This window comes from Nymphalis io, chromosome 6 (genome assembly GCF_905147045.1).
Source record: "Nymphalis io chromosome 6, ilAglIoxx1.1, whole genome shotgun sequence".
Lineage (NCBI taxonomy): Eukaryota > Metazoa > Arthropoda > Insecta > Lepidoptera > Nymphalidae > Nymphalis > Nymphalis io.
Window position 1 is genome coordinate 3,980,979 of NC_065893.1, and position 27,672 is coordinate 4,008,650.

Consider the following 27,672-nt stretch of genomic DNA (forward strand, 5'->3'; position numbering starts at 1 on the left):
ATTTTTATTTCAATTCATCGGTCAGGGTCAGATGTTGCGAACTTGCGATGGAGGTGCTTCTCTGAGGTTAGCAACACTGGTCAGAACCAGAACCCAAACAATTTTATGAAATACAAATTGATAATTTGATGACTGTAGCTTATTGTATTATTAATACCCGGTGTGTTTTATTTTAAAATAAAATAGCATTAAGTTACTACAATAAATGTGTGACAATGTGGACTACTAAAACATTTTTAACTAAAACGAAACGCGGTAATGTTTTAAAGGTGAGGTTATGTTTTGATATATTTTCATTGCATTAAATATATCTTATATTCAAAAGTGGATTATTTATATTATTTTGTATTTATCAGATTGTAAGAGAACATTACCTGCGTGACGATTTATTATGCGGTTCAGCAGCGTGTAGTGTCTGTCCACATAAAGACGATGAACTTGTTTTGGACGCAAATCCTGAATCATTATGCGGTTTATTTGACTACAATCATTACCTGATTCTCGATACAAATGTGGTATTACATCAGATAGATGTCATAGAGGAAGATGCACTGAAAAACGTTATTATTTTACAAACTGTATTGGAAGAAGTAAAACATCAAAATACTGCTATTTATCAAAGATTGTTGGAAGTTATTGGAAATAAAAAGCGAAAATTCTTTTCGTTTGTTAACGAACATCATAAGTAATTTTTGATTGTTATATTATTTAATAACTTTTGAACTGAAAAAAAAATAGTATTTAATCTTATCTTATACATACAATAATTTTGAGGGTTGTTAGTATCCATTTAAATTATTTTCTATATTAGGAACAGTAACTATTTATTGGCTGGAATTTTATTAATAGTTATATATAAAATCATTAAAACAACGTTTTTAAAGGCAATACTTGTAATTATAATAAATATCTTATATGTTACAATGTGAAGCCGAGATGGCCTAGTGGTTAGAACGCGTGAATCTTAACCGATAAACGTGGTTCAAACCCGGGTAAGTACCACTGAATTTTCACGTGCTTAATTTGTGATTATAATTCATCTCGTGCTTGACGGTGAAGGAAAACATCGTGAGGAAACCTGCATGTGTCTAATTTCATTGAAATTATGTCACATGTGTATTCTACCAACCCACATTGGAGCAGCGTGGTGGAATTAGCTCTAAACCTTCTCCTCAAAAAGGGAGCCCAGCAGTGGGACATTAACGGGCTGTTACTGTACTGTTACTGTTACAAATCTTGCAGGGACACATATGTTGAACGCAACCCAGGAGAGAAACAAAATGACCGTAATGATAGAGCTATCCGTAAAGCAGCCTCTTGGTATGCTTCACACTTGTCCATACAAAAAATTAATGGACAGTTTCCACAGATTGTACTACTCACAGATGATGAGAAAAATAGGCAACTTGCAAGTGCTGAAGGCATTTCTACCTGTTCAAGTATGACATTTATTTTGAATTATTATATGATTAAGTTTCTTTTGACATATTACTATATTATTAAAAACAGAGAGAAATAAAATCTATTTAAATGATAGCTTGATAACTTTCCTTGGGGTTGCCAATTTTGAAGATCTCTGAAACTAAGGGATATATAGTGCTCAGTGAACAAATAAAGGTATTCTTTATTTCCTTACTTCTGTGACAGCAGGAGTAAGGAATACATGTAAGCTGAAATATGAGAGCAGTATAACACTGGCACTATCTGAATTCTGGGCTCCCATTGAAAAATTTTTAACAGAAAAAAACTTAATAACTAGTTAGCCGAAACACCAACGGGATTATTAAAATAAGAAAATTAGTTATCCACAGTCATATTTTTTTATACATAGCCTCAAGTTTGTATTGATAACTCAAATGAATTTCATTATGATTATTAAATTAGCATAATGTTTATTATTATTTTACAGTAAGTGACTACATAAAGAATGTAAATGGATACCCAGGTTTAAGTGATAAATTATCAAAAAATGTGATACCGGAGAGTTGTTCAAAGGATGCCCTCTATCCTGCACATTTGACACCCTCACAGATTCATGCTGGTATCAGAAATGGAACTTTATATCAGGGTACATTCCACGCGTCTAGAGATAATTACTTGGAAGGGAATGCTACAATTAGTGGTTGCGAAAAATCTGTAAGTATCATATTGATTGTTTATGTATCGTATTGTTTGTAATATTGTTATAATCGTTAAGACTATTTCTCCGGTATTCTATTTTCTCTCAAGAGAATCATAGCCCATAAAATAGTAATAGCCATTAAATATATAACTGTCTGTCTGTAGCCTATTATAATGTTATGAGGGTAAGAGATAAGTTCACAACTAAGACCATATATTGACCATAATGGCTAAAATCTATATTTAAAAATGGCAAAAATAATCTATGAATCATGGTTTGCGTGATTGGAAAAATTACACTTTAAATGTTGATTATGTTGCTACCTGTAGTTTTATTTTAGATTAGTTATTTTACACTAAAGTTAGGGACTAATTAATGAATATCTTTATTAAAGATACATAATATAACAGGGCTATTAGCAAATCTACTAAATCTGCTGTTAGAATAGGCTATATATATATGTATATATAATTAATTAATATATTTGCACAGACTTATGATATTTATTTATTTTAGTTTATTCATAAGCAATAATAATTTATATGTGAATAATCGTTCTTTTAGATATTGTTACAAGGTCACATCGGCATCAACAGAGCTATTGATGGAGATATAGTGGCAATAGAAATATTACCGGAGGAAGAATGGAGCAAGCCCAGTGATATTGTTCTAGAAGACAAAACAGAAGATCCTGGTGACTTTCTAGAGGAAGAGTCTCAGTTACTCACTATCAGTAAAGCCAATGATGATATAACTCCAACAGGAAAGGTTGTTGGCATTATAAGAAGAAAATGGCGTCAGTACTGTGGAATTTTATTGCCTAGCAAATTTCCAGGTGAGAAAAAAAAATACAAATTTAGTTTAGTAAAATAACAGAAACATATTCTATATACTAAATTCAAGAAATATTTTTTTTTGCATTATCCATTATGATGTTAGAATTCTATAAGACATAATTTAAAAGTATCCCAACAACAAATATTGTGAGTTTTGAATTTGCATGTATAAGGTCTTAAAATTTATAGGGATGATTTTAATCTCTCATTCTCTTAAGTGGTAAGAATGCATGAATCTTAACCGATGATTTTGGGTTCAAACCTGGGCAAGCACCACTGCATTTTCATGTGCTTAATTTATGATTATAATTCATCTCGTGCTTTGCTGTGAAGGAAAACAACGTGAGGAAACCTGCATGTGACTAATTTCACTGAAATTCTGCCACATGTGTTTTCCACCAACCCGCACTGGTGCAGCGTGGTGGAATAAGCTCCAAACCTTCTCCTCAAAAAAAAAAGGGAGAGGAGGCTTTAGCCCAGCAGTGGGACATTCACAGGCTGTTATGGATTACGGATATGGATTCTCTTAAGTGAAAATAATCTTTTACAATGACAATTTATTAAATATAGTCAATTGTAATAGCCCATGAAATGGCTTTCTTTTAGGCAAAAATTTCCTCTACTTTTATGAAGTTTTTGTGCTCATTTAACACTGCTTCACTACAGGATATACAAGGTGTCAAATCTCTTTATAATCTGTCACCATATATAATAAGATGAAATATATACAAATTATGCACATTAACTTATGTTTGTCTGGATTTATCATGTGATTTACTGGGCTACAATGATTGGATAATTGTTTATTTATTTATTCGTCAATACCAGCAAGTAGAACAACAAATATACACAATAAATAAATCAACATTAGTATTTAGGGTAATTGTATACTTTTTGACAGATTTTCTAAAATGACTTGAAATTATTGACAACAGATTACAGACAACAAAAATATTGAGATAATAAGAAAAAAAATTTAATACGTTTTTTTTTTCAATTGATTAATAATAAATAATAATAAAATCGATTATAAATAAGTACAAATAAAGAATTTGATTATTTTAAACAGAGTCAAGAGAGTTATCAATTGTTATTTATATATATATTATAGTTTTTTTTTAAATACTTATTTATGTATATTATGTGTGTAATTACTGGCGGTAGAGCTTTGTGCAAGCTCGTCTGAGTAGGTACCAGCCACTCATCAGATATTCTACCGCAAAAACGCCAGTACTTGGTATTGTTGTGTTCTGGTTTAAAGGGTGAGTGAGCCAGTGTAATTACAGGCACAAGGGACACAACATCTTAGTTCTCAAGGTTGGTTGCGCATTGGTGATGTAAGCGATGGTTAACATTTCTTACAATGCCAATGTCTATGGGCGTTGTTGATTACTTACCATCAGGTGACCCATATGCTCGTCCGCCTTCCTATTCTATAAAAAAAAACATCCTACTATATCTGGATTTCATCAATGTGAACAAATACAAATAATATTTTTATAAATGTCGGAATGTCATATTTACGATATAGGATATTCTTTTATTTCGTTTTCACTAGATATTATTTAAAAAAAAAGATTATTATTTTAAAAATTACAATAAAAACGACAAAGTATAAAACCCACATTTAATTAAATCGTATTTGTGTCCATATATACATTTTGGCACGTGTACGAAAATGCGTCGGAACTGCGCATCATTTTACGTCAGGCCAACTCTTATTTATTTTTAGATAAACAAACTTTATATACATCTCTATATAATTCATCTTTATTTCTGATGAACGAAAAAGATTTAATGCACTTTTAATTCTACGCCACAAGTTTCCGGAACGCATTTAAAAAAAAATGTTATGTATTTTTCAACGTATGTTCTATTTAGGTTTCGACGAATGCACACATATTCTTATCTTACTGAGCCTTTGTAGAGAATTTTAATATATTGGAGAAAAAAATACAATTTGTTAACAGGAGCTACGCGTCACTTGTTCACGCCAGCTGAGAAACGCATACCGCGCGTGCGCATCGAGACCCGGCAGAGCGACATCCTCGCCTCGCAGCGAATCCTGGTCGCCTTGGACTCATGGCCGAGGAATAGTCGATACCCATTAGGACATTTCGTCAGATCTCTTGGCCCTATTGGTATGATAAATATTCATTTATATAGCATTTATAGCAAACTTGTTGGTAAGGCTTTGTGAAAGTTCGACTAGGTATATGCCGTCTCTGCGTGATAAAAAAGAAAAGGTATATGCCGTCTAATAATCGCTGCCCGTCTTGTTCAGCACCTCGAGGAGGTTGGGCCGGGTCTCTTTGAGGCTCATTACTGGTTCAGGGTGAGTCGATCAACATTCGCCGCCCTGAACGCCCTGAAGACCAAGATCACGGAGGCGGTGGCCCGAGGGGACGTGGTCCTGGCGGTTTCGCTGGACGTAGCCTTCAACAGTCTTCCTTTCGAGACTATAAAGGAGGCACTCCGATAGCATGGGGTGCCTTCCTATCTCAGGAGGCTGTTAGGAGGCATACCTCCGGGACCGAGTGGTCTTGTCCGGCATCGGGTAGGCTGCGGTGTTCCGGTGTTGGCTTCGACTAGCTCCTGCGAGCACCTGTCCTTCCCGGGATGGGGGTGTTGTGCTACGTGGACGATATTCTCATCACGGTGACAAGGCGGAATTTCCAGGAGCTGGCCTTGGCTAAGGTCGGGACGTCGCTCATGGTGGACTGTATCGGAATGTCGGGCTTGAGGGCTTCCATCTCAAAAACGGAGGCCCTCTTATTCCATGGTCCTCGTCCTTCGGGGCCCCCCTCGTCCACTGGACGGTCATAAAAGTAAACCGTCTGGGCCTGATCCTGATGGAATATAGAGCTTCGACAGCACTTTGTCCAACTGGTCCCGAAGGTTATCAACGCTACTACTGCCTTGGGCCGGCTCTTACCCAACGTGGCCTCCCGGAATCACCATACCGGCGCATAAACGATGGTGTGGTGCGCTCCATGGCGCTGTACGGTGCACCCATATGGGTGGGCGCTCTCACGTCTCAGAACAAGGCCCTTCTGCGGAGACCGTAGAGGGTCATAGCGGTGAGGGCTGTACGTGGTTTACCGCACGGTGTCATGGACGGCGGCAAAACTTCTCGCGAGCGATCCGACCTGGGAACTCTAGGCGGGTTAAGCCAGGGCGAGCGGTGACCGTTCAAGATCCGCGGAGGTGGTGCGAATCAGGGCTCTAGCCCAACGAGCGCTGATTCGCAGATGAGAGGAGGACCTGAGGTCTCCATCAGCAGGCTTGGTGACAGTGGAAGCGATTCGCAACCATTTGGGGCGCTGGGTGTAGCAAGAAAAAGCAGCACTTACGTATAGGCTGACGCAGGTGCTTACCGGACATGGCTGTTTCGGTAAGTACCTGCACGGAATAGCGAGGCGGGAGGTATCATCCTCCTGCCACGAGTGTGGTGCGCCAGTGGACATGGAGCCATACTCGGCTGCGAGAGGCACTGGTTGGAAATAGTCTCATTCTGCGGGAGTGAGGAAAGTGCCTCCGCTGATTCGATCCACCGAAGAAGACCGGGGAGGAGGTGTCGCTGCTTTGCGCACCCTTTTTCCCTGTATCCGGGAATTCCCCCAGAAATGAAGGTCCACATAGACGGGCCGTCCGTCGGCGCATCACGGTAGCATGCGCAAGTGATCCCGTGGCGCCCTCCGAACAGACCTCTGGTTTTTTGGTGGATATTTCGACGCCTTCAGCACCGGTGAGCCCCACATAACCCCCCGACTTCATGTGAGGGCAACGCGTAAAAGCGTTTTTCCAGCGACAAAAAAAAATATGCCATCTACTCATCAATTATTCTGCCGCTATAAAGCAATTTAGTATTGTTATGTTTCGGGTTGAAAAATGAGCTAGACAATGTAATAGATTGACGGCATATTGGCGATGTAAATATGGATGACGATTGATGGGTGACATTTCTTAAAATGCCAGTGTCTATTGGCGAGTGGTGACCAAATACTAACCTTATATCTTCCAATACTTATATATACTTAATAAAAATAAACAAGCAAATAGTTAAAATTATAAATAATATGGAAACACATCCTTATGTTTTTTTTTTAAATCCCTTTTTCTAATATCTAAAGTAATTCCTTACTATAAAATATGTTATTATATAGTTATTTCTGCTTTATAATTGCAGGCGATAAGGATGCAGAAAATGAAGTGATATTATTGGAACACGACGTGCCGCACGCCAGATTCAGTGAAGCCGTGCTCGCTTGCTTACCGCCCGACAACTGGACCATTCCAGAGGAGGTAGAAAAATCTAACATTCAACTTGTATACATATGTACATGGCTTTTTAAACAACTATCACTTAAGAAAAGGAAGTTTCTAGATTTTTATTGTAAATTAGTCATCAAGCAAAAATTTCAGAATAGAAACTAACGACAAACAAATCGTAAATTTAGATATTCCAAGTGATTGACAACTCTGCTGTATTATTTGACTCTGCTATATTTCTTCATTTGCTTCACTTATATTTTTACACACAGGTGTTTTATGTATTTAAGTTATACTATGTATGTCAAAATCTCAAAATCAAGATATATTCACTTAAACATGTGCCATTACGAAAAGGTAAACTGAGTCTAGAGTAAGTTTAAACTGAACTCGGATGGCCAAGAAAATGTTTACGGTAAATGAAGACCGTGTTACAAAGTGTTTGTAATTGATTCGCTTGGGGGTAAAGAAAAACAACGCAAGGAAATCTATTTGCGTCGCGGGCTTTGAAAAAAACTTTAAACCTATTCCATGATGAAAGTGGAGGTCCTCGCCCGAGAGGGAGCGTTTCTGTTATACATTTATATATCTCTTTAATAATAATATGTGTTAGAGAATAAATAATAATAATTAAATATAGTGTTAGTTTTGACTTGTGTATGACTAATGGCGACACTGACAGTGACTTAGACGAATTGAAAGTTGCGTAAGTTATCGTGATGAGAGCGAGGTTCAAAATCATTATGTTGGGAACACTCGACTGTGCCGCACGTGCACACTGACCTTTAGGACGAACAGTAACATCCTGTGAATATCCCACTGCTGGGCTAAGGCCTCCTCTCCCTTTCTGAGGAGAAGGTTTTGGAGCTTATTGCAACAAGCTGCTCCAATGTGGGTTCGTGGAATACACCTGTGGCAGAATTTTAGTGAAACTAGACACATGCAGGTTTCCTCACGATGTTTTCCTTCACATGAAAATTCAGTGGTGCTTGCCCGGTTCGAACTCACGATCATCGGTTAAGATTCACGCGTTCTCAACACTGGGCCATCTCGGCTTTTTTTCGGACGAACAAATAATATTAAACGTACAAAATCCTTCGGCCTCTGCAACATATAACGATGTCGTGGGCGACTGTAAACGAGGAGTCATATAATACGATCGCCGTCCCTCTCCAGGAGATCGCGAAGCGCGTGGACCTGCGCGCGCTGTGCGTGTGCTCGGTGGACCCGCCGGGCTGCACGGACATCGACGACGCGCTGCACGCGCGCGCCGCGGGCGGCGGCTACGAGGTGGGCGTGCACATCGCCGACGTCACGCACTTCGTGCGGCCCGCCAGCGCGCTCGACCGCGAGGCCGCCGCGCGCGCCACCACCGTCTACCTCGTGGACAAGAGGATCGACATGGTGCCCGGTACGCGAGCCGGCTACCCGCCTATAGACGTCGACTGCTACTGAGATATTCTTGAATAACGAATCGGAACTTTATCGTTCCGACCTGGACCTCGACATCTATACCCTTGTAGGCTAGCCGCTGGACAACCGAGTCAGTCGATAGGCTTTTATATTTTCCGGGTAGCTGAAGTCAACTTAGACTAGTAGAATCTTTTAAAAGCATAACTAAGGGAAACCAGAAAAAGGTAAATGTATGTATGAAAAAAATAAATTGTTTTTTTTTCCAGAACTTTTGAGTTCGAACCTGTGTTCGTTACGGGGCGGGGAAGAGAGGTTGGCGTTCTCGTGTGTCTGGCAATTGGATGAAAATGCTCATGTATTGTCAACGAAGTTTCACAAGAGTGTGATAAAAGTGAGTTTAAAATTGTACTCCATTTTGTAAGAAGAAATTAATTTCTAAATCGCGGTAACAGCTTACATTATAACTTGTTATTTCTTGAACAATTTTTTTTATACAATTTCTACATAGTGATCATAAGTGTACGACAAGTTTTAATCAAAATGGTCTGTTTTATAGTTTGTTTAAGCGAATTTTAATGTTAATATGTTAAAGTGAATATAATAACCACATATAATTTTATAAGTCTTCTATCAGAGCACTGAGATTTAAACTTAAAACTAAAATATCTTCAGTTTCTACAGATTATTTATAACTTCTTTAAAAAAATATATAAGAATATAATTTTCATTTAATGTAATAAAAATCGTTTTTTTTTTTAAATCTGCCTTTTTCGTTGTTTTTCTAGTTGATGTAATATTTTTTTTAATATTATTTTTAGTCACGGGCAGCTATGACATATGAGGAGGCACAAATGGCGATAGATGAGACTTCACGCAACGATGAAATAGCGACTTCACTGCGTCTTCTGAACGCCCTGGCCAAGAAACTGAAACAGAGAAGACTCGACAACGGCGCTCTCCTGCTAGCGTCGCCTGAGATACGTTTTCAAGTAAACATTTCATAATTTTATATTGCTGTTATTAATATATTATCTTTTTAAACATGAAATGATATTACTCGTGAACTTGATTTTATCATAGTACTGGCAACCCTCTTCCCAGCAAATATCAAGGAACCTAACAAATTCCAGGTTGATTCCGAGACTCATGAGCCGCTGGAGGTGCAGGCGAAGCGCATAGTGGATACGAACTCCATGGTAGAGGAGTTCATGTTGCTAGCCAACGTGAGCGTCGCGGAGCGAATCGCGGCGGACTACCCGCAGAGCGCGCTGCTGCGTCGCCACCCCGCCCCGCCCCCCGCGCAATTCAACGCCTTTCTCAAGGCGGCCAGTCGGCAGGTACACGTCACTCGTCCACCCCGCCACGCCTCAAGCATTTGAAAAATAAATATTAAGTCGATTTCATGTTAAACTCTCACAGCCTACACTTAGTACTTATTTGGTTTGATATTAATATTTGAAAGTCAAAGATATTCAATTCGACGAACTGTTCTCATAGAGCCAATATCTTTTTTACAGGGCTTCGAATTGGATGTATCAACAAACAAATCGTTCTCAAAATCCTTGAACGAAGCTGTCATACCAGAGCGACCGTTTTTCAACACATTGCTACGCATAATGGCGACTCGTTGCATGCAGCAAGCGGTTTACTTCTCAAGCGGTTCCTTAACTCAGGAGGAGTTCTACCACTATGGGCTCGCGTGTCCCATATATACCCATTTCACATCGCCCATTCGAAGGTAAACTGCAATTTTGTTATTTCGTATAATAATAAATATTTTATAGAACCCAAAGTGCCTTCAGCTTGTTTGCTCCATTCAAGTATGTTGATATACAAATAGATCTTTAAATAACTTTGCTAAGTTTTGTTAATAGAATAATAATTTTGAAATCTAGTGGCTAGATCTAAGGCCGCAGACCCGGAGGTCCTGAGTTCAAATCTTAGGTCGGGCCATTAAAAAGCTGTTTTTTCAAAGGGTTTTTCTGTCGAAAATTCTCAATAGCAGCCCGTTCGAAGTGTGTACAATCCCGCATCAGAAAGCATTATTTATTATAATAATTCTAATGAAGCTGAATTAAAAAAATAAGGACCGACAGATAAAAGGAATTGTAATGTGCCGGCGGCAGGTACGCAGACGTGGTGGTGCACCGGCTGCTGGCGGGCAGCGTGGGCGCGGACGCCACGCACGCGGCGCTGCTGGACACGCGCGCGGCGCAGGCGCTGTGCGACAACCTCAACTACCGCCACCGACACGCGCAGCTCGCCGCGCGCGCCTCCGTCGCGCTCAACACGCACGTCAGTCCCCACTCTGCCGCACGATTCATACAATTGAAATTATGTAGCATTATTAAAAAAGCTGCAATATTTATATTATAATTAGTTCCATTTTACATGAAGCTCAAAATTTGTATCTTATTTATTTATCGCTAAAATATAACTGTAATAGTGTGACAGACATAATTTTTTTTCATTTGTAAACTAGCTAATGAAAAGAATTTCATAGATAAAAATGAGAAATAATAGCTCAGTATCAACATTAAATAAAATAATACACTATAAAATATTTCTTTTTCAGATTTTGTTTAAGAATCGTGAAGAAATTGAAGCAGCTGTTGTTCTAGCTGTGAAACGAAACGCTCTTCAAGTATTGATACCCAAGTATGGACTCGAAGGTCCGCTTTATTTGCCGTCTGATAAATTCATATACAATGAAGAGGTGAGTTGATTTTTACTTCAATGCCGAATTATGTAATAAGTTAACAAGGCCCAGTCAGAAAAGATTTCCCTTCTTTATATGAAAGACGATAAGGAAGTACGCAGTCACGGCACGTCTCGTTGGTCTAGTGGTTTGATGTATGACCGCAGACCCGCAGGTCCTGGGTTCAATTCCCAGGTCGGACCAATAAACAGTTATTGGGTTTTTCTGTCAGAAAATTCTCAGTAGTAGCCCAGAGTCTGGAAGTTGAAAGTATACACTCCCGTGCCTCGGAAAGCACGTAAAGCCGTTGGTCCTGCGCCTGAACTCTTTCCGGTCGTGTCGGATTGCCATCCCATCGCATTATGAGAGTTAGGGAATAGAGAGTGCACTTGTGTTTGCGCACACACTTGTGCACTATAATATCTCCTGCGTAGTTGGCTATTCTCTCTTGAGATTGGCCGCCGTGGCCGAAATCGGTCTGGAGGACATTATTATTATTATTATTATTATTACGCCTCGTTGATTCATATAAGCGTCCTGCGCTTGTTCTCGCCAGTTGTGTTAGATTGCCGACCTGTCTGAATATCGGAATGTGAAAGAAAGGGCCTGCACTGTTCTTTTGATCAGAACATTATTTTATTTAAGCAGTCACGTCTTTTGTTTAGCTGACCCATAAGTCATTCGCTTAGTAACTTACTTATTTTTGTTCCACAGGAGAATGTTCAAATTTGCAACAACATCGTATTCAAGACATTCGACGAATTAACAGTGAGACTCACTCTGGACAGTTCGAACTTGCAACACAGAAAACTAGTCTTCCAACTCGTTACACCCTTTATACCAGGTGTTAGTTACGTGCAACAGACGGAAGATGATGAGATGCAAAGCGATGTAAAAATGGAAACAGTACATAAGAAAAGAAAAGACTTGTCTGAAAATAAAAAGAAGAAAAAGTCAAAAACATAAGATACTTTTTAGTAGGTAAATAATAAAAAAAAACTTAATATCATATGTTTTATTTAATTTCGAAATACAAAATATTAAAAAGAATAAACACCTAACATAAAACACCTATTAATTACATATAAGGACTAATATTAATATTTATCACATGTGGAGACATTAAACGACCTAAATAATAAGTCTTATCATAAGCGTATATAACATTGGTTGGCAAATCCCCTCGCCGAATTGCCATTAGTTTATTAAAAGGCGTTTATTCAGATCGCCTTTTTGCTTAGTAATTCAATATAATGTTGGCTGTTCCTTCACGAATCATTTCATTCTTCTGTGGCATTCTTGCGAGTTAGTGGTGGACTAACAGATACCGGGCGAGGAGGTATGAGAGAGCTACTAGTACCCGGTCTACTTTCTGTTTCTGCAGCTCGGCTTGTACTTTGATTTGGGGCAGGTATTTCTTCTTGGCTAGGTTCCAGGTCTTCTTTGCTGGATTTTTTGGGTGGTATGTAATCGAGAGGTAACTTGGCTTTAGCGGTTATCCTAGCGATTTCCTGATCTATTTTACTGACGAGTTTATCTACGACGACAGACCAACGTGACGCGGGGATTGTATGCGACGGGGAAAGACGAGCGTCTGTCATCACAGTGAGACGAACGGTGTCCGCGTATTGTATCACCGTCAGAGACATGCCTGAACAAAGACCAATAATTTATATGAATCATTTAATGTCCCTAAGAAGTTATGCGGTAAATATTGTGAAAATGTTTAGCTACATAAAAAATGTGTATAGAAAAAAAGAACAATTTTGCACGAGGCCCAACTAATTGTGGTAGAAGGCTGATTCGGAAGCTTTACTAGGCGAAATAAGTATGCTAGGACTTTGATCACAACTTGGAAAAATTCAAAAAAGTAAAAATCGAATGTTACTTGGTGGTTTTGTACAGACCCGTTTGGGTAAGTACCCACTCATCAGATATTCTACCGCCAAACAGTAATACTTACCGTTAGAATTGTTGTGTTCCGGCTTCAGTTTCCGGATTAGTAAGTACGTGTAACTACATCCATAAGGGACATAACATCTTAATTCCTAAGGTTGGTGAACAGTGGCGATGTAAGGGATAATTATCCTTGAATTTTATATTCTGTGCTACCGGCACAGAAAGGAAAAAGCAAATCAAATAACAAGATCATCGTAATGTTTCGGTACTATGCCAAATTACAAGAATTAATACGTGTGTATATAATATTAAAAGATTTAAGAGACTAAATACTTAATGGGATAATAACATTTCAATGCGTAAAAATCAACTGAAACATTCAGACTTACTTATATTTGCTTGCGGTGGTCGCCAGTATACGACGAAATCCACCGTCTGTCCCCACAACGTTGTTCTCTGCCTCGTGTCTGCTTGAGTGTTGATTTCCGCATAGGAGACCGCGTATTTCCGGGACAGAACGTTCATGGTGAGCCTCGCTAGGGGCGAAGGCACAGACCTGGTGAGGGCACCGCAGCGAGCCTGCGCAGCCCACGCTGCTGCCAGCGTACCCTGGCGCTTGCACGCCTCCTGTACCACCGCGGCTATGCGGCGGGGTGTGGCGCCCACTGGCAGGGATAGGCAGACCATGCCTAGTATATTGAAGAAATGGGTATAAATGAAAAGGCAGGAAGGCATAATCACACTTATTATTTATGATGAATTAAACATTCTTTATTATAAATCAGGCTGATCACACTTACACAACCGGACAGAGGTTCGGCTTACGATGCAGATAGTACTACAATACTGGCTCTAAATGAGCTGGCAGGGCAATATGATATGGATATAGGCATTATTCCCGCTTCCGGATAGAAACTTCCGGTAGTTGGAATGGTGGCTTATTAGGCTTTTAGGTTAGATTGGCTGACTAGGCTTCTCAGTTGTATGGCACGTTGTCATTAGTTGAGGCGGTGTCACGCACAAATATGATGTATATATAACTTAACTGAGTTCCGTTCCAACACGATTAAAATAAACTACCGAATATTTTATTCGAATTTCAACTTTTGCTTCTATTATATCTTTCACTTAAGTTACTTAAGTACCTACCTAGTATATAGTTATACGTATAGGAGTAGAGATAAATAAACAACCTTGATATTGAATTGACGCGATATTATTGGTCTTAAATAATATTTGATATTATGTAATGAATATTTGCGACGTAATTTTTTAAGGGTAATAAAATCCTTGTAGATATGTATATATGTACCGAGAAATGAAACATGAAACAAATTAAGTTAGACTAAAAATAAAATAACAATCACGACTACGTACCTCCGGTCTGTGACTTTTTATAACTTTTGCCATCACCTTCAGCAAAGGTATAGAGAAAGTCTTCAGACGCAGCTCGTGCAGTTATTAATACCGAGTCTGGAATATCGGTCTGTGTGTGTTCAAAGAACGAACGCAATGCTTCTATGGCAGCGAAAAGCGCGATGTCCGTGGAGGACACGCCCAACGCCCGCGCCGCACGCTCCATACCTGCGCGAGGTACAGGCCGAGACCACGATGTTACCTTAAACACACGAAACAGTCTAAATCTGGTCCAAGATGGCCAGCTAAGCATAAGAACACATGAACCTTAACCGACAATTGCGGGTTCAGGCCCGGGCAAATACCACTGATCAAGTGCTTAAGTCATAATAATTTCGTGCTCAAACGAATACATCGTTAGGGACTTCTTACAGTACAATATTTCATATAAAATTCATGACGCATGTAACCAAAAACTGAAATTGAAGCAGTATGGTAGAATTAGCCGAAAAACCTTCTCCTCAAGAGGACTTAGCTCAACAATGTTAATTGTAACTTTTACTTTACAAAACAATCACACGTAGCAATATAATACATGTTCTTTAAGGATCTAACTAAAATTTGATAATATTTAGAAGCTAACCTTTCTTCCACACAACGAAACAGTTTGCAACGTGTGACGTTTCCCATAATTCGAACGAATAGTGTCAGTCCAGAAGAAAGCAGGGGCCTTGTACAACTCGAATATGGCTCTCAACGCTTCACCTGTAGCTTTCATGCATAGTTGGCCAATATCACCGTATCTCCATGTAAACGTGTTAGTATTCTTCACTCGCCCTGTCGTTCTGAGATCGTTTATTGCAACAACTTCATTCCGAATAATAGTCGGCAGTTTTAAAATCATTTGTGTTGCAGAACAAGTGGCTCCGAGTATTCTTCTTGGCCACTTACGTGGATCAATCGTGACGAGGGGTGATATCAATATCTACAAAATAAATTAAATGTATACTTATGTAATTAAATGTGTAACTTGTGCACTGAGTTATTTATAATTAGATTATTAGACAAACATCAAATGTACGTTACCTTAGGGACGGTTAAGTCTCTCTTTTTACATTCCCGGTGAATAGCTGACAAAAGAGCGGTCACCGTTGTCGGATTATGATCTCTATCGATAAGTCTCTTTCTAGTTACTTCTCTTAAAGCATTAGTCGCTGACATCATTACCATTCCTGCTACATGAATAACACCAGGTAAAGTCTTTAACGTTTCAGGACTCTCAGTGGGATCGTATTCACATATAAATTCATTCCAAATATTTGATAAGCTTTCATTAACTTTCTCCCAAAGTTCCGGTATAGCAGATGGCGCGGGAAATAACTTCGCAAGTGGACTGCGCTGGTGATATTCTTTCTGTTCGATAACTCGATTTGCAGGCAACTGTTCTACTAATAAGAAATCACCAATGTTAAGAGATTTTTTCCCAGTTAGTAATAAATGATGAACTCGAACTAGAATGTAATACTTCGGTTCATTGGAGACACAAGGAATGACGATATATTGCCAAGGCGGCTGTTCGTTTAGAAAATACTTTGATATTATGTCGCTGACATATTCCTGAAAGTAAATCGCATTTTCGTTGATAGAAATGTTTAAATAGTAATAGAAAATCAATGACTCTCAAGCCATTCAATGTTTGTAGCTTCTTTAAGACTTACTTGAATATTGTTATCAGACACGGGACGTCCACGATAAACACCGTTCGATACTATGAAATGATTTTCTAGTCTGAAAGGCACATTAGCATCCCAAGCATAGTTTCCCCAGCTGGATACCAATAGTTGCCGTAGTCTAGGAAACATCAGTTCTCCCCGCTCATCTCGACGGTCGATGACATGCTGCGTGATTTCATGTTTTATTTCATCAACATTTAAAGTACCTACAACAAAAGGTAATATAAAATTTTACTACTATCTATAATTCTTTTTTTTGGTCTATATGACGAAAACTAAACATAACAGAGTATGGCAAAAAAAATTAGATTAGCGGCATATTTTTTATTCATATTCATCTTATTCTTTAAGGAGTGATTTAAAATGTAGCATTATAGTGTTATAATAATATTTTTTGTCTTGCCTTTTATACATAGTAAAACATTTATTATGCCCTGGTTTCTGTGCGTATCAAGAAGTGTTCGAACTGTATTTGTTCTGATGAACTCCAAGCTCGGATGTGTGAGTGACAGTAGTTTCAACCAAAAATGCTTGCTTATTCGCACCACTGGAATAAAAAATGCGTGTATTAGATAGATGCAAAATAAAGCACATAAATAAATCAGCGTATAGGGCAACGTATAGGAATCTTGGTCAGGTCTTTTACGAATACCGCAATGCTTAAAGACTAAAGTCTTCAACGAGTACGTCTTACCGGTTATGACTTACGGAGCTGAGACGTGGATACTGACGGTGCGTTTGGTCCACCATTTTAACGTCGCTCAGCGAGTTATGGACAGGGCCATGCTCGGAGTTTCTTTGAAGGATCTGATCCCAAATGTGGTGATCCGACAGAGAGTCAAAGTTATCGACATAGCCCAAAGGTTAATTAATAGCCCAATAATTAGTAAGCTGAAGTGGCAGTGGGCTGGACACATATGTCGCAGAACCAACAACCGTTAAAGCAGACGTGTTCCGTGCTAGGTGAAGTGACGATATTCGCAAAGTTGCTGGCAGCGGATGGAATTTGAGAGCTGAGGATCGAGTTTAGTGGCTTGCCATTGGAGAGGCCTACGTCCAGCAGTGGACGACGAAGGGTTGATGATGTATGTATGTACGTAAATAAATCTAGTTTTATATGGCAAGAAACAGTTGCCTCATTTAATGATAATAATGTCCTCCAGACCGATTTCGGCCACGGCGGCCAATCTCAAGAGAGATTAGCCAACTACGCAGGAGATATTATAGTACACTTTTATGTGCGCAAACATAGGTGCACTTTATATTTGGACGGCAATCCGACACGACCGGAAAGAGTTCAAGCGCAGGACCAACGGCTTTACGTGCTTTCCGAGGCACGGGGGTGTACACACTTCCAACTTCCAGACTCCGGGCTGCTACTGAGAATTTTCTCACAGAAAAACCCAATAAATTTTTATTGGCCTGACCTGGGAATTGAATCCAGGACCTCTGGGTCTACGGCTTTATATCAAGCCTCCAGACCAACGAGGCCGTCACATAATAATTTTCCATCCTATATTACCCATACAATTTTCTTCTAAACATTTTAGTTTTTATTATAGCTATCACATCGTTGAAATAGCGATAGAAAAAACGAAACAGCAGATAAATATAAATTTATACTAATTTTCCAGTAGTGTACTTGATATGCGTCCTTAGATTTGTTAATATTCTTAATCCGATAGTTTCATTTAATATCTTACGTGAGTTATCAACATGGTCTATGCGTTGCACCATTACTGATCGATTCCATAACTAACTTATTATATCGCTTACTTAAAATCTTTTTCGTGTAGGTATATCAGTGGCCTGTTTAGGCATCATTTTGCCGTCTTATCTTTAATTAATATCTATCTAATAATATTATTGCTGTCAATGACCGATGACTTATCTGAATTTAATATAAAACATTTTTAATTGTTTGGACTCTAAACTTTGCATTAAAATCAATTTGGAAATGGTTTTTAATTTTCAATTTATTAAAAAAAATATTATCAAGTTGACGTCTTTAAGGGTTTGAAATTCTGAATCTGAAACATATTCAATTGAAATGAAATTTTATTTCAAAAATAATAAAAACACATACCAACGTAAGATAAGGCTAGAGCGGGCAAGGCAGAGAGCGCGATACAAAAGGCGCAGTAAGTGTAGAGTTCCTCTCTAAGTCGTGTGCGCAAGCCGCGCTGCTGTGTCGCCATCTCACTGCAGTCCACATGCACTGTAACAAATTAAAATAAATAAACCTAAAAATATATTTTAAGACTAACAAATACCACCTTTAGATAAATTAAAGAATTGCTTGTTTTGTAGAAGATATTTATTTAGTGGAGCAAATTTACAACATAACTTTTAACGATCTTTCGTATAGATGCAGAGAATACTACTTTATCCTGGATCTCCAGGTGATCTTTTTTTACCGAATCGCTGTTATACCTGAGTTAATGCTCGTTTTTGAGAGCCGTTAAAATCGTTCCCATATGTTCCGTTTTTAATAAGAACGCTTTCGAATTAAAAAATAATTTTTTAATCAATAGGATATAAACATTCGATAATCTATTCGGATTAGCCGAGTCGATATTCAAATTCGGATAGTCAGAGACCCTCACGTTTACACTCCGCGGCCTCCTTCTGTGACAACGTTTTCGCGGAACGTCTTCTTTCTCACTTTACCGAATATCACTAAATTAGACAAATATTTATTGAATGGATTATATTTATCCGCAATCAATACGATATTTGTACTGCAAAAGAGGGCTATTCGCGCAATCTGTAATCTAGGAGCTAAAGAATCTCTAAGACAGAAATTTAAAGAAAATAAAATATTAACTGTTGCTTCTCAATACATATTATGTAATGTTATGTATGTACGGAAAAATATTAATGACGAAAATGTGTGACTCATAACATTGGTACAAGGAACAAACACAAATTAATTACTCCAGGTACTCGACTGCATAGAGTCAGTAACTCTTTTGTGGGGCAATGTATACGGTTCTACAACAGGATCCCAGAAATCGTTCGAAATGCCTCGGTTGCCAAATTTAAAAAAATTGTAAAGGAACGCTTGTTTGCTAAAGGTTATTATACAATTAATGAATTTATGGATGATAGCACACCTTGGGAATGAGACGATCACCGCATGGTTATTTCTCTCTTTTTTTTGTAAAGGAAACATGACATGTAAAAAAAACCCGCAGTTTCTTTCGCCGGTTCTTCTCAGGGCTGGATGTTTCTTTTTCGAACCGGTGGTAGTTTTTGACTATCAATAAGCGAGTGTAATGCTAATAAATTTTGATATTGATTTTGATTAATGGGAACGGAATATTTGAATTATTAGAGACAGACAACCTTTAGTGAAAGTATCACTACTTGAGACAAAGTCGAGAAAACGATTTCTCTGTCACCTAAATTTCGACGTCTGCGACATAATATGAAATACCCATCTTATACTATGGGAAATGAAACATGAATGTATACTAATTAAACCTACTTCTAAAATAACGGCAGATAGTAGAGTTTACAAAAAGGGGAATGTAGCTCAATTTCTTGTTTTTGTGTGTTAACTAATATTATAAAGAAGTAAGTTTTGTTTTTTTTTTGTATAATTAAGGTTATATATATTTACATTATATACATGTACTTTCATCTTTAAATTATTCGAATCGGACCTTTCGTTTTGAATTTACGACGGGTATAAAAATGATAAAATTCAAAACAATCCCGCGTTATAAACGAACTACGGGTATCGAGAGCGAACAGTACTACGCTTACGTTAGTCTATTATTTACCTATACATTTAATTTTTGTACACAATTAAATTGTACATTTGTGATTTAAATTTTTTTTTATTATTTATAACTTTAAAACTCTATAAAAAATATAACGACCGCGGTACTTCTCGAATTTAGTACACATTTGTCCTTTACACTAAAACAAAGCATATAGAGTTAAAGAAAATTAAAAATTACGTGTAAAAAAAAAATAACAATAAAAAATAATGATGCGAAGTAGCCGGCGCAAAGGATTCGTATGTTCCATTCGTATGTACTATGTCTATGTTTGTCAGGGGTACAGAAAAGCCCTTAGCCAAAACCAAACACCTAACTCCCTCCTTTTTAGCCGTGGGTGGAAACTAGTAGTTAAATATTTTCTCATAATAATAATTATCGATAATGAATATTGGAAGTGGAATGACAAAACTAAAAGAAATGCCTACCTATAAATGATTATTATTTTTACTACTATACTATATTTTGGTGATTATAATAACGAGATTTTTCAAAAAGTCTCTCAATTTCCCAAAGCTTTCCGGTTTATAAAAGTTTAAGTCAGTTTTTTTTTCAATATACTATTACAATATAATAGATATATAACAAAAAATATCCAATAACAGTAGCCTTCAGAGAAACAGTGAGACGTATACGTTTTTCCAAATTCCTACTTGGAGTCGGCCCAATATAATGGGATAAGGGCAAGAGACTGGTCAGTGCTTAATATTTATTAAATAATAAAAAAAATATGATAAAAAATCGTTTTAATATGTCTATTATCACACTAATTAAATGATTCAAAGTTAAAAGCAAATCAATTAAAAAGCCTAAAAAATATGAAGGTCGTTTTATTTATTATGACTATTATCATTATTTCGATGTAATACATAACAGATAACTAATCTGTATAAAGAAAGTTTATTAACCTTTGCAATATGCAGTCATAGACATTAATTAAAATTTAATTAAAAGTTATGTAGACGTATTATTTTTTATTGTTTTACGTGCATACGTCTTCCCCCGGTGACGCTGTAGAGGCCACTGGCCAACAACAACTAGACATTTCGAAAAAAAAAGCATACGTCTTAGAGAGTCAAGCTACACAAACTCGCGTTATTATACTTCTTGATGTTTAAAAAAAAACATTTTATCTTCATACGTAGCTCTCAGTTATCTACAACTAGAAAGAACTGAATACCGACACAATCAAACAAACCTGTAATCTGTTAAAAAAAATCCTTAACTTAGGTTTCCATAGATTTATCTACTATCTTTGTTTTTGTTGCGTATAATATGCAATTTTATAATGTAATAAATTTTTATTGTTCATCACGTACACACACATAATATACCAATAATTTAAATGGTTTTTAAATATATAATTAACTTTTCGTTAAAAATAATTATACTAAAATATTTCGAGTTTTAATAAGAACATTTAAAAAAGAATTAGCGGAATTAATTATATACTATATCTTTTAATAAAAGTGCTTTTATGAGCAATAATAACTATTCTTTTTTATTTCTGGCAACCTCATTCTAAGATTCTTAAGCTTACTTTGTAGTAAGATAAAAAAACGGTTAAATTTAAATTTATTTCTTTTGCTGTACCAAGTATTGACGTAATATTAAAATACGTCAATATTAGAATACATCAATACTTGGTGGTAAAATAAATCACTGTTCTAGTTCCACTTTATAATGGTTCACTGAGAGCCAGTTTAAAAAACATTGCTAATACCTATATATAAAGTAAGGTTGTAGAGTATGTAGAATGCCAATGAGTAATTGTCCACATATGTATCATATCATTGTAATTTACATCATTATATATACATATATAATTGTATGACTTTAATGCCATGAAATTTAAAAATGAAACTATTTAGAGTTTCAAGTCAATAAGAGTCAAAGGTATACTCACAATGACAGGCATATGACACAGGCACACACACGGGTCGAGTTGACTCTAAATGCACATATCTCTGACCCCCGCGATAGTACTATCGTATACAGTGCCGTAGTTTCACTAACTACACGTCGATAGCACTGAACAATCAAACGAGTATCAAACGATGGTTATAAATGTTATACCTATTTGTGTTGTTGTGTTGATAAGCAGTCGAGCTGGTAACCTTTAGCATTGCTTGATCTCATTATTGTCTCTAGTTAATTCAAAGAATTGCTTTGTATAGATTTCTTTGATTTATAAAATTACTGATTAGTTTAAATAAATAATAATAATAATATCCTGGGACATTTTTCACACATGGCCATCTGATCCCAAATTAAGCTTGTACAAAGCTTGTGCTATGGAAACCAGACAACTGATATACTACATATACTACTTTTCTTTTGTAAATACATACTTATATAGATAATTACACCCAGACTCAGGACAAACAGACATGTTCATGCACACAAATGTTTGTCCTGGGTGGGAATCGAACCCACAACCTTCGGCGTGAAAGGCAAGTGTTCTACCAACCACGCCAACCGGCTCGTCAATTTAAAGTTTAGGTTAACGTTGTTAGTTGATTTTCGACTTTTTGATATATTGGAAGTATAATACTTTATTGTTATTTAATGTAAAACTATATTTCAAGTAAGTTAGGGGGACCCTTCCCATAGTAATAAAAAGTATCCTATCTTATATCCTTCTTTATAGTCTATGGCTTGCTTCATGACGAATTTTATCAAAATCGGTAAAGTGGTTTAGCCGTAAAACCGTTAAACAGACATAGTTATATTCGCATTTTTAATTTTAGTTTATTTATTAAAAACTATTGGACTTAGAAACATAGTTTATATTGCTTTCTCTTTTTGTCATCATTGATTCGTCGGAGTTTCACACATAACTAATCATATCCTAATCAACACCAAGTAAAGCCTTAAATCATTAGGTTCACATTAAACTTTAAATTCTAGATTTGATTACTTTTTATAAATTTATTAAATTACATTGATATATGGATATTTTCACAGTAATTAGCTTAAAATTAGTAGAAATTTGTTACAAATATATATCCTATATACAGACAGTAACAGTTACAGCCTGTTAATGTCCCACTGCTGGGCTAAGGCCTCCTCTCCCTTTTGAGGAGAAGGTTTAGAGCTTATTCTACCACGCTGCTCCAATGCGGGTTGGTAGAATTCACATGTGACAAAATTTCAATAAAATTAGACACATGTAGGTTTCTTCACGATGTTTTCCTTCACCGTCAAGCACGAGATTAATTATAAACACAAATTAAGCACATGAAAATTCAGTGGTGCTTGCCCGGGTTTTGAACCCACGATCATCGGTTAAGATTCACGCGTTCTAACCATTAGGCCATCTCGACTTTTTATATAGTCCTATATAACTATTACTAATATTTCAGGCTCAACTGGTTCTTTGCTACGCGAAACTAACGAGAAGTTAGGTAATATAACTGCAATAAATTAGTTGCTTTATTGGACGTTATAATTTTAATTTAAACTGTAACAATGAATCTTTCGTAACCGATTTTTACAATACGAAACTGTTAAATGGCGAAAAAAATAACTATTTATGTATTTACTTTAACAAAAAAACATCGTCATTAAACCAAACCAATTTATGTTTTTAATTTTTTGATTTGAATTATACGTAACATTGACAATTACTATGAGTAATTAAAAAAAATGATAGAAACTTCTGTTAATTATAAGAATTGTAAAAATTTTGAACCTACCTATCTTTGAAATCAAGATACAAAAATCCAATTTGAAGAATATTCGCACCTTTAAATAACATTAGAATAATAATGAACATAAAATAAAATTACACACCTTTAACTCCGAGTGTGACACAAAGCACGTATCGAAAACACATAAATTTGTCGTGTAGCACAAATCGGCGTGTAGCACAAACGCGCACCAGCGTCCAAGTGACTGGCGTCCAACCCACGAACCACGCTTCCTCCGCTTATCGGCTTGTCCAAGGTTCAAGAACGGGAGTGAGTATCAACAAGACATCTGACGTTACGTTATGACAACTCTAAAACAAGCCCTAAGCTACACAAACAGAACAAAACGTAAGAGTTATTAATAAGAATAAGTAGTATATTTATTGCTAGCGACTTTTTCGGCTTTTAAATTATATTTTCTATACATTATATTTTTTATATAAGAGAAGTTTTTTTGTTATTAACGATGTTTAAAATATTTACAAACGTATTTCGTAAGATACCATTTAAACTTTACATAATTTAAAAAAGGCTGAATTTTAATATCCTTTCAGTTTGGATAAATATACAAAATAAAATAAAAGAGTAAGATACATTGAAAAAATTATTGTTTTCGTCTTTGTAACGCCTTCGTAAAGTAAATATCATAGGAATTAAATACCTTGTCCAAATCTTATGTTTATGATTTTTGCTCACTGGAGAGCATTTCGGTACCTATATAACTTGCAAATGTTACTGCGTTACACTGCTGAACATTTGACTTTACTTATTTTGTTATTTATTTACTTATTTACTGGTGGTAGGGCTTTGTGCAAGCTCGTCTGGGTAGGTACCACCCACTCATCAGATATTCTACCGCAAAACAGCAATACTTGATATTGTTGTGTTCCGGTTTGAAGGGTGAGTGAGCCAGTGTAATTACAGGCACAAGGGACATAAAATCTTAGTTCCCAAGGTTGGTGGCGCATTGGCTATAAGCGATGGTTGACATTTCTTAGAATGCCAATGTCTAAGGGCGTTTGGTGACCACTTACCATCAGGTTGCCCATATGCTCGTCCACCTTCCTATTCTATAAAAAAAAAAAAAAAAATACGCACTTAAATAGCGAGGTAGAATGCGCTACCCGACCCCATTTGTCCCGCTGTGAGACGTTTACCGGCAGTTACTTAAATTTACTTCATAATCAACGACACCTATCAATAATTTTTAATTCTATTTTAGTAGTAGAAGTATTCATAAATAAATTAAAGAAGTAGTCATATTAATTAATTAATTCATTACCATCCCGAGCTCCCTTTTAATTATCTCGGATAGATTTTCGGAAAGCCAATTTTAAGTTATTGTTTGTGTATTATAAAAGCTTGATTTCAATCATGCGAAATGCTAGTTAGAGCACCAGCTTGTAGGCTCGTTCAGCGCGTTACACTACTACACACATTTAACATCAACACAGTTAATATTGACATGACAGTCTATTTACATTAATGAAAGTAGAAAGAAATAACAAAAATAAAATTATAACTACATAATTACTGCTTTGCTGCGTGAAAGGAGGACAAACCAACAAACACACTTTCGCATTACTATATATAACCACAGAACTGCATGCATCGTAAAGATCTGCACTCGTAGTTGACGTATCCGAGAAACGTACGAAACGATTTGCTTCCTCGTTTCTGATACGCACCGCTAAGATCTGGAATGCCTTCCCGACCTCCGTTTTTCCCACCATCCACAATATGGGTACCTTCAAGTCTACAGTGAATAGGCATCTTCTAGGCAAGCACGCTCCATCTTAGACTGTATCATCACTTTTCATCAGGTGTGATAACATTCAAGAGCTAGCTTATATTTAAAAAAAAAAACCAAAGCCCTTGTCTGTCTGTCTGAACGCAATAAAAAACTATTGAATGGATTTTCATACGGTTTTAACCAATGGACGGCTTCATATTCATAAGAAAGGCTTAGGTGTATAATCTTTCAAGGTTTTGTCTTAATTGACTGAAACATGACGATTATTGTTGAAGATTTATTTTTACGGAAATTTAGACATTCGTTCGTTAGTTGAAAATACATAATTTTGGTTTTCGTAAAATATCTTAATAATTTTTGGAAATCTAAGTTCGAGACTAACTATATCTAGGAAAATAATAACAATGGAGAAAAAAAGTTTAGAATTAAATAGATGGGAAATGTTATCTTCTACAAAAAAAGTCTCTACTGGTTTTTAACGTAAAACTCACCGTTTCCGTGATTTTTGCAATCCAATCGAAACATCGAGTTGCGGGATTTTATGCAGAGCGAACGCATTTTTGATGCTAAAATTTCTGGGCTAAACGCTAACTGCGAGCTTTACTAACGTGTGCTGCGTAAACCAAAAGTGTTATATGTATTACGATAGGTATAAATGTATTATGAGACACTTATTCTAATCCGGAACGGGTAGCTAGTTGATATATTAATTTTAATAGTGGACTCACCACTACAATATGGGCGTCGCAGGGGGAAATGGGCAAGTATAAGGTAAAAAAAGTATCTCTATCCGCCATTGAGATTCAGGCTTAATTCATACTAAGTTTTATAAAAGTCGGTTCAGTGGTTTAGCCTTGAATGCGTAACCGACAGACAGAGTTACTTGCGCATTTGTAATATTAGTATAGATAAACAAACACAGTTCTGGTACAATATTTATTTTAATAGTTGACATACTATTAGTGGCAAAGGAAAATAATGATTTAAAGTCAAAAGTTCACAGATAATAACACATTATCAGAAAGCTATCCCATTTTAAAAAGGGATGTACACTGTTGCTAATCGATAAATATTCGATTATTGATATAATAATTGACGATGTTTTGAATTTGATTTTTCATATAAATGAAATTATCATATTGAATGTAAATGTTACCATGGCGACTCACCTAATGGATAAATGTTTTTTTTTATATATAGTAATAATTAAAAAATATATCAAAATGAAGAATTAGACTTTAATTATTACAAATATGCAATGTATCTATTCTCATTGGATCACTAACTGCGAAGGATACGCTACTGACAAGGATTTATTGCTTAGGTAGATACTTGCTTTTCACACAGAAGGTGGTGAGTTTGATTCCCAACCAGGACAGACATTTGTGTGCATGAACATGTCTGTTTGTTCTGAGTCTGGGTGTAATTATCTATATAAGTATGTATTTACAAAAAAAGAAAAGTAGTATATGTCGTATATCAGTTGTCTGGTTTCCATAGTACAAGCTCTGTTTAGTTTCTGATCAAATGGTCTTGTGTGAATAATGTCGCAGGATATTATATTATAAAATATATCTCTACTCACTCAAGCTCATAAACCAATGGGACGGTAATCGATCACAAATTATGGTGCAGGACCAACAACGTTGTGAAATGATGATGTGCTTTTCGAACCAGTGAGAATCTTTAGACAAAAGTCAAATAAGTATTACTTTTGATTCGCAAATAGCGATGTTATTGACTTTTAAGGTGGCCGGTATTTTGAAATCGCAGATACAGGTACTACAATTTTCTTTATTTAGTACCTCTGTCGGTGGCCTTATGGACCACATATGTGGCCCGGAATTTAAACCCAGGATTACGTGATATGAGGCTATAAAAGCTAGCTAGACTTAAACGGGAATTAACAGAGTCTATGCGATCTAATATGTTCTTATTCCACTTTTTTCCGTGTGATAAAAAAAGTGTTTGACAATAATCACAAGCTTGCATTCTAGTATGTGGTTGTAACTCTGTTTCGAATTTTAATAAAGACTGATAAGAAATGAAATATTCGTGTTGTCAACAAATAATGATGATGTCAACAAATATTAATAACAATAAAACAAAA

The 27,672-nt window shown here is 36.6% G+C and overlaps 2 protein-coding genes across 3 annotated transcripts; one reads left to right on the plus strand and one right to left on the minus strand.

The window, feature by feature from the left end:
* Positions 1-58: 58 nt before the first annotated feature.
* On the plus strand, positions 59-12,341 carry LOC126769094 (exosome complex exonuclease RRP44). The gene is made up of 15 exons (XM_050487632.1): positions 59-269; positions 357-685; positions 1,243-1,439; positions 1,910-2,136; positions 2,687-2,957; positions 4,929-5,099; positions 7,148-7,263; positions 8,407-8,641; positions 8,910-9,034; positions 9,462-9,632; positions 9,774-9,980; positions 10,161-10,381; positions 10,770-10,938; positions 11,219-11,359; positions 12,056-12,341. The coding sequence occupies exons 1-15, from the start codon at positions 216-218 to the stop codon at positions 12,305-12,307; spliced, it is 2,886 nt and encodes a 961-aa protein (XP_050343589.1). The 5' UTR covers positions 59-215; the 3' UTR covers positions 12,308-12,341.
* Positions 12,338-23,998, minus strand: LOC126769097 (uncharacterized). 2 transcript variants are annotated; one of them, XM_050487636.1, is made up of 9 exons: positions 23,913-23,998; positions 18,416-18,547; positions 16,733-16,876; positions 16,315-16,535; positions 15,683-16,213; positions 15,240-15,581; positions 14,618-14,858; positions 13,630-13,929; positions 12,338-12,992 (listed from the first exon to the last, which is right to left on the minus strand). In XM_050487636.1, exons 1-9 carry the CDS (start codon positions 23,953-23,955, stop codon positions 12,622-12,624), a joined length of 2,325 nt encoding a protein of 774 aa, XP_050343593.1. In that variant the 5' UTR covers positions 23,956-23,998; the 3' UTR covers positions 12,338-12,621. The 2 variants fall into 2 exon arrangements, with proteins under 2 accessions (XP_050343593.1, XP_050343594.1); XM_050487637.1 differs by lacking the exon at positions 23,913-23,998 and adding an exon at positions 22,024-22,127.
* Positions 23,999-27,672: the final 3,674 nt, after the last annotated feature.

Bases quoted from the DNA above. Each gene is read 5' to 3' on its own strand.
- LOC126769094 (XM_050487632.1), top strand. From the start codon at position 216: ATGTGGACTACTAAAACATTTTTAACTAAAACGAAACGCGGTAATGTT. The intron at 5,100-7,147 runs GTATGATAAATA...TTATAATTGCAG, and splicing joins CAGATCTCTTGGCCCTATTG to GCGATAAGGATGCAGAAAAT. The intron at 10,382-10,769 runs GTAAACTGCAAT...TGCCGGCGGCAG, and splicing joins TTCACATCGCCCATTCGAAG to GTACGCAGACGTGGTGGTGC.
- LOC126769097 (XM_050487636.1), bottom strand. From the start codon at position 23,955: ATGTGTTTTCGATACGTGCTTTGTGTCACACTCGGAGTTAAAG. The intron at 16,877-18,415 runs GTATGTGTTTTT...TTTTTATTCCAG, and splicing joins TCTAGCCTTATCTTACGTTG to TGGTGCGAATAAGCAAGCAT. The intron at 16,536-16,732 runs GCAAGACAAAAA...CTTTTGTTGTAG, and splicing joins TGTTTTACTATGTATAAAAG to GTACTTTAAATGTTGATGAA.